Source organism: Salvelinus fontinalis, chromosome 3 (genome assembly GCF_029448725.1).
Source record: "Salvelinus fontinalis isolate EN_2023a chromosome 3, ASM2944872v1, whole genome shotgun sequence".
NCBI classification, from domain to species: Eukaryota; Metazoa; Chordata; class Actinopteri; order Salmoniformes; family Salmonidae; genus Salvelinus; species Salvelinus fontinalis.
This window is the reverse complement of record NC_074667.1, coordinates 53,867,210-53,880,938: the sequence shown is the minus strand read 5'-3', so window position 1 is coordinate 53,880,938 and position 13,729 is coordinate 53,867,210. Positions and strand designations below refer to the sequence as shown.

The 13,729-nt window shown below is 44.5% G+C and overlaps 1 protein-coding gene across 1 annotated transcript; it reads left to right on the top strand.

Moving 5' to 3' along the window:
• The first annotated feature begins 276 nt into the window (after positions 1 to 276).
• mdfic2 (MyoD family inhibitor domain containing 2) lies at positions 277 to 7,010 on the top strand. The gene is made up of 4 exons (XM_055900044.1): positions 277 to 495; positions 805 to 903; positions 5,091 to 5,312; positions 6,741 to 7,010. The coding sequence occupies exons 1-4, from the start codon at positions 393 to 395 to the stop codon at positions 6,995 to 6,997; spliced, it is 681 nt and encodes a 226-aa protein (XP_055756019.1). The 5' UTR covers positions 277 to 392; the 3' UTR covers positions 6,998 to 7,010.
• The last annotated feature ends 6,719 nt before the right edge of the window (positions 7,011 to 13,729 follow it).

Genomic DNA, 13,729 nt, shown 5'->3' with positions numbered 1-13,729 from the left:
CTCTCCATCATCAAGAGGACAAGAGGAGGACCACAAACATATTTTGCGCAAGGTGGTTTAGGATCACCCCCAACCAAATCTCGCTAAGGGCCCTCAAAAGGCTAGAGCTGGTCCTAGAAGTAGAGGATGAAAAATAGAAGTGTTTTGGCCATTAAGGACCGGAAATGAAAAGCCCTGCAGTAAATGAAACAGCCGACTTCATCTGAAATAAGACTGTTGTCCATCTTGCCATCTCCTGGAGCCGTGAGACACGTTACTTTCTCACACACTGGTAAGCTACTCACAGTCTGGTTTCAGAAAGTATTTGTTCAATTAGCTGTATACGCAGAGAGGTTGCTATAAGCCTTTTGCAAACGTCATCATAATGATAGGGTGGGTCTGGGTCATGCCAAATGGAACTTGCGCGAGGGATTGCAGGAGTGCATGATGTGTGTATGATGATCCCGGAGAATTCGGTCCACAAGGAGCCTGACCATCCGCTGACAGTTTCCACAGGTACAGTACGCTGCATTTCTTTTCATTCACACAACGAATTGGTTTGATGCAAAAAACTATTGATTGACATTTGATGCTTGCTTGCCTTCATATTCTACCTGTTATCTCGAGGATGAGCAGATGGTTTGTGATCCTAGAGACAGACAGTGCATTAACAGTTTCATTAACTAGTAGATATGTTTGCAATATGCCTTTGAACTCTTGACTGTTTCAATGCATGAATGTTTATCCAAAACTGTAAATTGAAGTTTTTGACCGATGATCAATCAATTCTGTGTTATTAATACAGCCTATATTTGATTTATGCAGCAATGGATCTGATGGCAGACCAGAAAACCAGAACAGAGGAAGAACGTGGAAAAGAAATGGAAAGGAAAGGTGGAAATAAATGCTCTTTGGTAAGAGATGGTAAGTTTTCTAAAAGGAATTAACTTTGCCTTACTGAAACAAATATCTAAAAGCAATGTTCTCAATGTCAAATATCTGACATTGTTTATTATTTACATATATAACTATTATGGTAGACTTGATACAATACAGCCAAGTGAATACATGACTCAACCTAGTCTCAGAGCATTTTGTATTATTCTGTATGTAAATCTGAAACACTCATTTAGCATATGTTACGTTTCATATGGTATGTTTGAATTTGTGGATATCCATCACCCATTTCATACTATATGTTAGAAATTTGCAAAACGTTCAATATGTTATGAATTTGTTAAACAAACTACAGTAAATGTTACGAATTTGCAAAATGTGTGATATGTTATGAATTCTAGCTAGGTGGCTAACATTAGCTAAGCTAGGGGTTAAGGTTAGCGTTAAGTTTAGGAGTTAGGTTAAAGGGTTAAGGTTAGGTTTAGTTGAAGGGTTATCTAAAAGGGTTAAAGCTAGCTAACATGCTAAGTAACCTCAACAAAAAAAGAAACGTCCTCTCACTGTCACCTGTGTTATTTTCAGCAAACTTAACATGCGTGAATATTTGTATGAACATAACAAGATTCAACAACTGAGACATAAACTGAACAAGTTCCACAGACATGTGATTAACAAAAATGGAATAATGTGTCCCTGAACAAAGGGGGGGGTCAAAATCAAAAGTAACAGTCAGTATCTGGTGGGGCCACCAGCTGCATTAAGTACTGCAGTGCATCTCCTCCTCATGGACTGCACCAGATTTGCCAGTTCTTGCTGTGAGATATTCCCCCACTCTTCCACCAAGGCACCTGCAAGTTCCCGGACATTTCTGGGGGGAATGGCCCTAGCCCTCCAACATGTCCCAGACGTGCTCAATGGGATTGAGATCTGGGCTCATTTCTCTGTCATTGCACTATGTTCAGCTGTGCGCCTGGCGATTGAAAGGGCTACCAGGTGCAGATTTTTAAAATGTTTTTTAATGCCTTCAGGGGGATGCAATGAGTCCATTACCGGGTAGGGAGCACCCCCCCATGACGGACCCTCCACCTCCAAATCGATCCAGAGTACAGGCCTCGGTGTAACGCTCATTCCTTCGAAAAATAAACGTGAATCCGACCATCACCCCTGATGAGACAAAACCGTGACTCGTCAGTGAAGAGCACTTTTTGCCAGTCCTGTCTGGTCCAGTGACAGTGGGTTTGTGCCCAAGTTGCCGGTGATGTCTGGTGAGGACCTGCCTTACAACAGGTCTACAAGCCCTTAGTCCAGCCTCTCTCAGCCTATTGCAGACAGTCTGAGCACTGATGGAGGGATTGTGCATTCCTGGTGTAACTCGGGCAGTTGTTGTTGCCATCCTGTACCTGTCCCGCAGGTGTGATGTTTTGATGTACCAATCCTGTGCAGGTGTTGTTACACGTGGTCTGCCACTGCGAGGACGATCAGCTGTCCGTCCTGTCTCCCTGTAGCTCTGTCTTAGGCGTCTCACAGTACGGACATTGCAATTTATTTGCTGAGTTTAGTTGGAAAGTAGCTAAAAAGCAGTAAGTAGTTTAAGTTGCTAATTAGCTAAAATGCTAAAGTGGTCCATGATGAGACTCAAACTCGCAACTTTGATGAGATTCGAACAACCCACCCACCTCGAACCCCAAAAAATATAATAATTTAATGTTTGTCTTATGTAATCATCTGTCTTATCTAACCGAACCAAATGTAAGATATCATACTCATTAGAAATTCCCGGATTTCCCTTTTTTATGTTCCGTCTAGTCTACGAGACCAGGCTGCACTACTACATACACTATATACACAAATTTATATTGACACCCCTTCAAATGAGTGGATTTGGCTATTTCAGCCAAACCTGTTGCTGACAGGTGTATACAAACGAACACACAGTCATGCATCTCCATAGACAAACATTGGCAGTTGAATGGCCTTACTGAAGAGCTCAGTGACTTTGAACGTGGCACCATCATAGGATGCCACCTTTCTAACAAGTCCGTTTGTAAAATTTCTGCCCTGCTAGAGCCGCGAAGTGGTAGGCCACACAAGTTCACAGAATGGGACCGCAGCATGTTGAAGCGCGTAGTGCGTGAAAATCATTTGTCCTCGGTTGCAACACTCACTACCGAGTTCCAAACTGCCTCTGGAAGCAACGTCAATACAATATATGTTTGTCGAGAGCTTAATGAAATGGGTTTCCATGGCCGAGCATTCTCAAACAAGCCTAAGATCACCATACGCAATGCCAAGCATCGGCTGGAGTGGTGTAAAGCTCGACGCCATTGGACTATGGAGCATGGAAATGAGTTCTCTGGAGTGATGAATCACACTTCACTATCTGGCAGTCCAAAGGACTAATCTGGGTTTGGCAGATGCCAGGAGAATGCTACCTGCCCCAATGCATAGTGCCAACTGTAAAGTTTGTTGGAGGAGGAATAATGGTCTGGGGCTGTTTTTCATGGTTCAGCCTAGGCCCCTTAGTTCCAGTGAAGGGAAATCTTAAGACTCAAGCATACAATAACATTGTATATGGTTCTGTGCTTCCAACTTTGTGGCAACAGTTTGGGGAAGGCAGTGTCCTGTTTCAGCATGACAATGCCTATGAGCATAAAATGAGGTCCATAAAGAAATGGTTTGTCGAGATCGGTGTGGAAGAACTTGACTGACCTGCAAAGAGCCCTGACCTCAAACCTATCAAACATCTTTGGGATGAATTGGAATGCTGACTGCGAGCCTAATAGCCCAACATCAGCAGCCGACCTCACTAATGCTCTTGTGGCTGAATGGAAGCAAATCTCCGCAGCAATGTTCCAACATCTAGTGGAAAGCCTCCCAGAAGAGTGGAGGCTGTTAAGAGGTGTCCACATACTTTGGTCCTGTAGTGCAGCTAGTTACATCCCAACTTTTCATGAAAAAAGCTTTGTGATTCTGAAAGAGGCATTGTAGAAAGTGTAGCATGGAGGCAACAGTTAAAAAATGTATCTCATGCCTGCAGGCCTTATTTCTCTATTAGCTAATGGGCACAGACCAGCTGCAGTAGTTACCTCATTTATTAGCTTACCCAGGGGCATCTCAATGATTTTCAGCTCTGGTACGCGGCAGACTTCATTGATTCTGTAACTCCATGCATATTTCTACTATATCTCCTTTTGACTATTTAGTATAGAAAAAATTATGTGTATTCCTGTTTGGAAAATGTGTCCAACATGTTAATAAATCATAGGACATTAAATGTTAAATAAAAGGGAGACAAAAGTTATGGTAAATAAGTAATTTAGAATAGGTGGTAGAAAAATAAACAGGGTAGAGCAGTCAAAGCAATAATTCATTAATAAGCATTGAAATCGGTCTGTGAAAAGCAGATTGATCAACTATTCTGTTCCCTGTAAAACTGGAGATACAACTGATGAGATCATCAGAATCAAAGTGAAATATACCAAAACTGGGATATACAGTACATCACTGCGGCTTAGCTTTCAGAATAAATAAGTTGTGCACATTGAACAAGTTACAAATACACACTTCCTACCACTTCTCAGTGATTAGCATTGCTGGAAAATATAGACATACAGCAACGTTCTAAGTAATGTTAGCACTAATAGTGTTCAAGGAAGTCATAGTTTGCACACTACAAGGTACAGAAATTATACTGAATTACCTAGACCACCACACATCTCTATCACAAGATAGAGTGGAACCAAACTGTAGAGTGGTACCTGCTAAAGCCCCTAACAGCTGGACATGCATGTCTGGTTTCATCACTGTGTACATTTATGCTGTGGAAACTATGCTGCAATAGAGGATAGTTTAAAACCAAGCCTAGATGTTATTCTGTGCTGGGGAATGGACAGTGGTCAAGTTCAAGGGAGGTTATTCAATCTAAACTCTTTATAAGAGTTTTCAATCAATAATTTCCCCCACTGGATAGCTACATTGTTTTTCAGTGTATCCTGCTTCCCTGTTAAGTATTTTGTGAATGACAGTTTATTTTTATGGAAACGGACAGGGGCGCAACTTTCACTGGGGACGGGAGGGACATGTCCCCCCCACATTCTGAAATTGAAAAATAACAAATTATGTCCCCCCCACAGAGTTGTGTGTGTGCGTGCGTGTTGGTGGAATTAATACTCATTTGTGTGGATACCCAGAATATATTATTTCCTGTTTGATAGGGGAGGTTCTTAGCGAGGCCCCAGTCAGTGTCCGGAAGCTGAGCGTCATTCCAGAGAACGAGACAGATCCAGGGAAGTCTGACCCAGACCAGGCCTCCCATGATCCTCAGCGGCCCAGGGAAAAGGACAGCTCTACTTCTCTTTTCACTGTGAACAAGTACAGCAGGAAGTCCTCCTCATCAGACTCTCTCTCCACCTCCTCTCATCAGACTGACCCAGGAGGTAAGTCACACAAGTTGTATTCACACCAGCCTCATGATTGAACAATTCAAATGTTATAATACACTCCACAGTCCAAGTGACAAAGACAAAGTTCCCCTAACACTGGTCTCTGTTTCATGGCAATTGTCTTCTAGAAACAGGTAGTCAGGACATTAGCAATGGGATATGCAGCAGCTCAAGACAAAGCTGTATACTCAATTCACATCCTGTATGGTCAAGCCACAGACTACTGGTTGATGTTTGTAACCCACTACTTAGTAAGAATTTAAAATGCGACCTATTACTAGCTTCATATTTTACTCTGCTGTAAGCATGTTTAAATGCATTTTTATTATACATTATTAAAATGTGTGAATAATTCAGATACAGAAACGACAGTAGAAGAAAATCCTATAATGTAAAAACTTGTCACTTAATGAAGCAACACAATTGATTGCATATTTACTTTAATTATTTAAAACATAGATCAGGAAAATTGCGATGCACTGATTAGATACATATTTATTAAGCAATTGATTCAAAATGATGTTTCAGTACAAAGTTGTAGAGATGTTGGTGTATGGGATAGATTATGAAAGTTTTTTTTTTTTTTAATGTATTTGGACACATATCCAAATAGCCTGGCATATGTTGCATATCTAGTTATACTGCACTTGTGTGTTGCAAAGCTGTTTATATTATAGCATTATCCCCTAATTCTAACTGATTAACAGTTATAAAGACCAACTCCCAATGCATTTCTCAGCAACAACCCACATTATTGCTGTCTCTTCATGGTCATCATTTTAGCCCAGTGACCTCATGTTAAATGGCACCCAGGGGGTAGCAAGGGTGCTGGGAAGACCCACAGCACGTTGTTTCAGAGCAGCCACGGTGCAACTTTACAATGTTCCTAGTGAAAGACCCATAGAGGCTGATGGTAATTGATTACGTCTCCAAACAGCTTCCTCAGTTGTCTCCCTGTAAGGGAGTGAGAGGTGATTTGCTAAATTATGCATGTGTAAAGGAAAGCCCAGGGAGAGCGTGGAAGCTTTTAAAATGTTCAAAACAATAAGTGAGGACTGACAGCATGCAGGTCTTTTAGGAGCACAGTCGATCTATGTCCTGAAGACAAATCCCAAGGTATAGGGGCTGGCTGTTGGAAGCATTTATTACAGCACAGACTTTTAAATGGGTCACAGTTATGGATTGTCTAGGCTGCACATTTTGTTTTAGGAGATAACATTTTCCTGTCACATTTTTTGGAATATAATGTCCTTAAATAGACATCTTAATACATTCATAGTATGTCCTAATTTCAGTTATTAATTCAATAAAAATGAACAACTTATAAAGTTAAAGGGTTCAGCATTATCTATGTATAGTTTAATGTTGTACTAGAATCTGATCGCTCTTAATGTTGTCCCATGTTCCCCCTCTTCCTCTCAGCTGACTGTGCAGGGATTGTCCTGAGCTGCCTCTTCTGTAGGTTCTACGATCTGTTCCTCATGTTGCCAAACTCCTGTGAGGAAGCCACCTATTGCTGCTGCCCTTCCTACAGACAGTACTCCTCCTCAGTGGAGGCCATACCTAGCAATGACTGCAACTGTAACTTTGACTTTGACTGTGGCCTGTTTGACACCTGTCAAGAGACAGGTGAGTTTCTGGAGCTGGCTATGGAGCTTTCTGAGATATGTTATCGCTAGCTATCCTTAACGTTAGGGGCTGAAGAACAAGGAGGCTAAGCTTGGGCGAACCTGCAGTCATGGCACAGCATATGTTCAACAAATAGGCCTAAGAATATGTTGCTAACATGGGGACCTGGACTGATGTTGAACTGGGAATTTACAAGGCTTTAACAGTCAGCCACACCTTGCAGTTAAGAGAGAATGGCTGCTCTTCATCATCTATGAACAAAATAAATAATCCTTTTTATTATGGACTTGCAATCACTGAAGGATGGTAGAGGGGTCAAACCATGACTTTTAGATGGGTCAAACCATGACCTTTACTAGTTACCTTGTATCAGCACGACATTGACCTAGCTTGCTGCATGTGTAGTATTGTATGTGTTAGCAAATCTAAGCCTATGTGCTGAGGTCCTAACTGCAGAGAACAGTGATGTACACAGTGGACAATGCCTGCTCTGAGGGTTGTGGATTCCACCCCTGAAGTGTTGTATACCAACAGACACCTCAGCTTCTGCATGTCAGTTCCTTTTTCTTTTTTTCTGAAATACCAAAAAATCTTAAAGCCTTTCGTGTTCACAGGTCTATTTCAATGTAGTGTCATTGTTACCACAGAAACAGTTAGAGATGGCATGTCTAGGACATGTCTAGGACACTCGTCCGTGTAGTTCCCATCGAACTCTGTTCGTGAAGATGGTCCTCTCAAGTGGCGGCTGACTGTTTGGATCACTTCAATCTGAAATGGGTCCTTGTCATATAATAGTACATGAACACTGGAGTATTGGTGGGTATGTCACTCTCTCTAGGTAAAGTACACAGCAAGAGCAGCATGAAGTAATGCATCATCTGTTTCTCTGGGAGGTCAAGCGGACAGGGCCCGTCTACTCTTCATCACCATGGACACCGAGGGTTATTATGTTTCTCTGGGAGGTCAGGCAGACAGGGCCCGTCTACTCTTCATCACCATGGACACCGAGGGTTATTATGTTTCTCTGGGAGGTCAGGCAGACAGGGCCCGTCTACTCTTCATCACCATGGACACCGAGGGTTATTATGTTTCTCTGGGAGGTCAGGCAGACAGGGCCCGTCTACTCTTCATCACCATGGACACCGAGGGTTATTATGTTTCTCTGGGAGGTCAAGCGGACAGGGCCCGTCTACTCTTCATCACCATGGACACCGAGGGTTATTATGTTTCTCTGGGAGGTCAGGCAGACAGGGCCCGTCTACTCTTCATCACCATGGACACCGAGGGTTATTATGTTTCTCTGGGAGGTCAGGCAGACAGGGCCCGTCTACTCTTCATCACCATGGACACCGAGGGTTATTATGTTTCTCTGGGAGGTCAGGCAGACAGGGCCCGTCTACTCTTCATCACCATGGACACCGAGGGTTATTATGTTTCTCTGGGAGGTCAGGCAGACAGGGCCCGTCTACTCTTCATCACCATGGACACCGAGGGTTATTATGTTTCTCTACTCGCTAAACATTTATTTTCTGTTATCAGATGTGAGGACCAACAGTGCAATCCTGCTGTACAAACAAGAAGAAAGTCACAGCCCAGTTGTCTGAGACACTGAGCTCATGTAATGCTGTTGTATTGTTTGCTGAGAGTTACAAAGTTATACTGGTTTATATGAAAATGCATATGGAGAGTATTTGTGAAAAAACACGAAAGCTTTTGATTGTGAACGTTAGGCTAAACTATTGTATGAAAACTGGATCTTGACATTTTAAGAGGACTTAACCACAGTATGCTAAAATTAAATTGGTGACACTCCTGCCTAGACCGCAGTACAGTAGAACAAATAGTAACACTGTATGCAGACACCTAATGACCATGTTTAGTAAGCATTTTGTGCAGAATGAGAACGCTGCTTGTGACCAATCTGCTTATTAACTGCAGCGGCACAATTACAAAGCTGACTCCTCCAGCTAATACTGCACCATAAAATCTATTGAAGGTCCTTTGTGGGTTTTTAAAACATGAAGTGTGTCTGCATAAACAGATGCTTGGCTTAAACTGAAAACATCTGCCCGTCTTAAACTCGCTGGAACTCTTTCAAATTACCTGATAGCTTGGGGAGCAGCATGGGTTTTAGGATCTCTAATGCATTTTAATCACATCCAAATGGCCTGTCCTTTAGAGCCCCGGTTCACAGGATGTCCCAGCTAGATGTCCCAGCTCAATCCAGGAGGAGAGGAGGAGGTCAAGTGGCTGTCATTGCTTTGTACTGTACCACATGCATGCGGTTAAATGGCTGCTCACAGAATAGTGTTGACCCATTATCTTGCACGTCTCACCACTGTTCACAGCTGAACTCAAAACACGTGTGCAAAGAGTCTAATCTTTTAACATCGGCTTTGTTCTTGTGGTTGTATAATGATGTGCTGGGATAATTCTCCATTATTGTGTTTAGTGATGCTAGACATGCATTAAATAAAGTTTATCTCATTATCTGCTGTGTTAGCTGGCATGTTGACATGCATCTCTGCTCTCTAATCGGATGTGTTTTTTTTTGGCGTTTGAGGCCCCAATCGCTTTATTATTGTGATGCAGGCTCTTCCTCCAGAGCACACAGCCCAAATACAACCTCCCCTCAGACCCTCTCACACAGCCCTAATACAACCTCCCCTCAGACCCTCTCACACAGGCCTAATACAACCTCCCCTCAGACCCTCTCACACAGCCCTAATACAACCTACTCTTAGACCCTCTCACACAGCCCTAATACGACCTCCCCTCAGACACTCTGACACAGCCCTAATACAACCTCCCCTCAGACCCTCTCACACAGCCCTAATACAACCTCCCCTCAGACACTCTCACACAGCCCTAATACAACCTCCCCTCAGACCCTCTCACACAGCCCTAATACAACCTCCCCTCAGACCCTCTCACACAGCCCTAATACAACCTCCCCTCAGACACTCTCACACAGCCCTAATACAACCTCTCCTCAGACACTCTGACACAGCCCTAATACAATCTCCCCTCAAACCCTCTCACACAGCCCTAATACAACCTCCCCTCAGACCCTCTCACACAGGCCTAATACAACCTCCCCTCAGACCATCTCACACAGCCCTAATACAACCTCCCCTCAGACACTCTGACACAGCCCTAATACAACCTCCCCTCAGACCCTCTCACACAGCCCTAATACAACCTCCCCTCAGACCCTCTCACACAGTCCTAATACAACCTCCCCTCAGACCCTCTCACACAGGCCTAATACAACCTCCCCTCAGACCCTCTCACACAGGCCTAATACAACCTCCCCTCAGACCATCTCACACAGCCCTAATACAACCTCCCCTCAGACACTCTGACACAGCCCTAATACAACCTCCCCTCAGACCCTCTCACACAGGCCTAATACAACCTCCCCTCAGACCCTCTCACACAGCCCTAATACAACCTCCCCTCAGACACTCTCACACAGCCCTAATACAATCTCCCCTCAGACACTCGCACACAGCCCTAATACAACCTCCCCTCAGACCCTCTGACACAGCCCTAATACAACCTCTCCTCAGACCCTCTGACACAGCCCTAATACAACCTCTCCTCAGACACTCTGACACAGCCCTAATACAACCTCCCCTCCGACACGCTCACACAGCCCTAATACAACCTCTCCTCAGACACTCTGACACAGCCCTAATACAAACTCCCCTCAAACCCTCTCACACAGCCCTAATACAACCTCCCCTCAGACCCTCTCACACAGGCCTAATACAACCTCCCCTCAGACACTCTCACACAGCCGTAATACAATCTCCCCTCAAATCCTCTCACACAGCCCTAATACAATCTCCCCTCAAACCCTCTGACACAGCCCTAATACAACCTCCCCTCAGACCATCTCACACAGCCCTAATACAACCTCCCCTCAGACCCTCTCACACAGCCCTAATACAATCTCCCCTCAAACCCTCTGACACAGCCCTAATACAACCTCCCCTCAGACACTCTCACACAGCCCTAATACAACCTACTCTTAGACCCTCTCACACAGCCCTAATACAACCTCCCCTCAGACCCTCTCACACAGCCATAATACAACCTCCCCTCAGACCCTCTCACACAGGCCTAATACAACCTCCCCTCAGACCCTCTCACACAGCCCTAATACAACCTCCCCTCATACCCTCTCACACAGCCCTAATACAACCTCCCCTCAGACACTCTCACACAGCCCTAATACAACCTCCCCTCAGACACTCTCACACAGCCCTAAAACAACCTCCCCTCAGACCATCTCACACAGCCCTAATACAACCTCCCCTCAAACCCTCTGACACAGCCCTAATACAACCTCACCTCAGACACTCTCACACAGCCCTAATACAACCTCCCCTCAGACACACTCACACAGCCCTAATACAATCTCCCCTCAAACCCTCTCACACAGCCCTAATACAACCTCCCCGCAGACACTCTCACACAGCCCTAATACAACCTCCCCTCAGACCCTCTCACACAGCCCTAATACAACCTCCCCTCAGACCATCTCACACAGGCCTAATACAACCTCCCCTCAGACCATCTCACACAGCCCTAATACAACCTCCCCTCAGACACTCTGACACAGCCCTAATACAACCTCCCCTCAGACCCTCTCACACAGGCCTAATACAACCTCCCCTCAGACCCTCTCACACAGCCCTAATACAACCTCCCCTCAGACACTCTCACACAGCCCTAATACAACCTCCCCTCAGACCCTCTCACACAGGCCTAATACAACCTCCCCTCCGACCATCTCACACAGCCCTAATACAACCTCCCCTCAGACACTCTGACACAGCCCTAATGCAACTCAGAGTGGCCTCCTGAGGAACAGCAACATTAAATATTAACATAATGTGTTTAGTCATTTTTTTATTTCAAACTGCGGATTTGTCAGCATCTTGTGTACTCTTTCTCAAGATTCAGTCCGTGTGGAGATGTGTTCCCTGGAGATGTGTTCCTTTCAAAGGCTTTATGTAGCACTGTGCCGTTGGAATAATTTAGGTACGTTTTTCTTATGTTCTTTCTGTGTTAATATTGACAACATTTTCACTGTGATTTTTAAAAACAAATGGAGCATTATACGTGAATTTAGGTATTGCTTACTGTACCTTGAAGTGCAAAATGTATCCGTCGGAGAAGTGAAGATTGTTTGGGTGTGTTAGGTGGGTATACGTCATTGCTGACACAAATGTTGATGCATGTGTTTCTCATAAGGCCCTGTATTTCCTCTGTCAAAATCTTTCCTTTTTATCTCAAATTACACCCATATTGAAGAATGCACAATCCTTATTTTCGATAACTGCTGTGCTTCAGAGAAAAGTAATTGTAGATGATTACAGGAACATGTAAAAACATTTTGTGGATTGTACTTTTGCTATTGTCTCAGTTTAGTTTACATGTCTGATTTCACTATTACTCCTTTAAATGAACTTGACCTTACTCTTTGAGTAATGGCATGTGTGTGCCATGTGCATCCTGCCCAATTAGGCCAGAGGCTCTGGAGCAGTAGAAACTAACACTCCCACAGCATCCTCCAGGAATTGAGCCTGACACTACTGCCTTTCTTGAATCTATATTTGGGCCATGTGTGTGGATCTGTGTCACTCAAGAGCATAGGCCCAATCTACAGTAGAGAATGTAGAGTGAGCTCTGGGCCTGTGGGCTGCGTGTGCCAAGGCACAAAAGGAGCTCCCTCCCAGCAGGCACAGCCGTACCAACCAGGCCCTGGGCAGACATTTATGATACCTTTCAATCAGCAGCTGATTCCCATCTGAAATGACAGGTGATTTGACTCAGCCTCCAATTAATGGCCTCATTTTAACAATTAAGAGCAGGAGGAGGAAGGGAAAAGCTCATGTACTGACTACTGAATGAAGGCTGGAGGCGTAGTGATGATCGTCTGATAGTAGAAGAACACTGCTTTCTCATCATCATCACAGTCCCCCTCACCGAATGTAACTGATGCCCATGGTATCTTCCCAGGTTGGGGGGCCCTCACACTCCACCAGGTGTTGTCCCATACTGTAGGTGGGGCCCAGACCTTTGTAAGGGGTGGGTAAAGGAAATGGAGGAGGGGTAGGGAGGGAAGTTGAGTTTAGTTTAGGGTGTGGGGTCGGCAAACATGGCAGGGGATGATGGACGACATCAAACTCGCAGTGGCCCCCATCCCCTCCCCTCCTGTCCTCACAGCGTAGAGGAAATTAAAGAGCTGTGTAGCAGAAGAAGGAGGGGGAGGAGGGGGTGATTTAGCGTGTGGTGCAGGGGGATGGGGACCTGGCGCATTGGAGTTAATTACTGAATAATGAGGAACAATTTATTGTGTTCTTGTTAGAGACATCAAAACGCTGGATGCTGCCTACAGAAAAAGCGCATGCCTCTCTCTTTATACGTCCCACTAAATGCAGTATTTAACTTGGAGTCATTAAAGAGGCACTGCCTTGCCTCGTTCCAGTCAGCAGTGGAGAGCAGCTTCCCAGGGCTTATGAAGGAACAGCTAACACTGTCCTAACGCCAGGTACCTCCTAAGTGCCTGTCCTCTGGAGAATGTATTCAAAGAAATAATGAGAATTGCATTAGCTGCAGATCGATCTCTCCTGTATCTTTCAGGCTTCTGCTGATGAGCATGGCATAACTACTCCTATTCACCTTTCAACCCCTGCAAATCTACACAGGCCTACTGTAAAAGGGCTTGTCATTCCCCTCAGGGAATGCGCTTGTTGTCATGTTCATGA

Bases quoted from the DNA above. Each gene is read 5' to 3' on its own strand.
- mdfic2 (XM_055900044.1), top strand. From the start codon at position 393: ATGGAACTTGCGCGAGGGATTGCAGGAGTGCATGATGTGTGTATGATG. The intron at 496-804 runs GTACAGTACGCT...TGATTTATGCAG, and splicing joins TCCGCTGACAGTTTCCACAG to CAATGGATCTGATGGCAGAC. The intron at 904-5,090 runs GTAAGTTTTCTA...CCTGTTTGATAG, and splicing joins ATGCTCTTTGGTAAGAGATG to GGGAGGTTCTTAGCGAGGCC.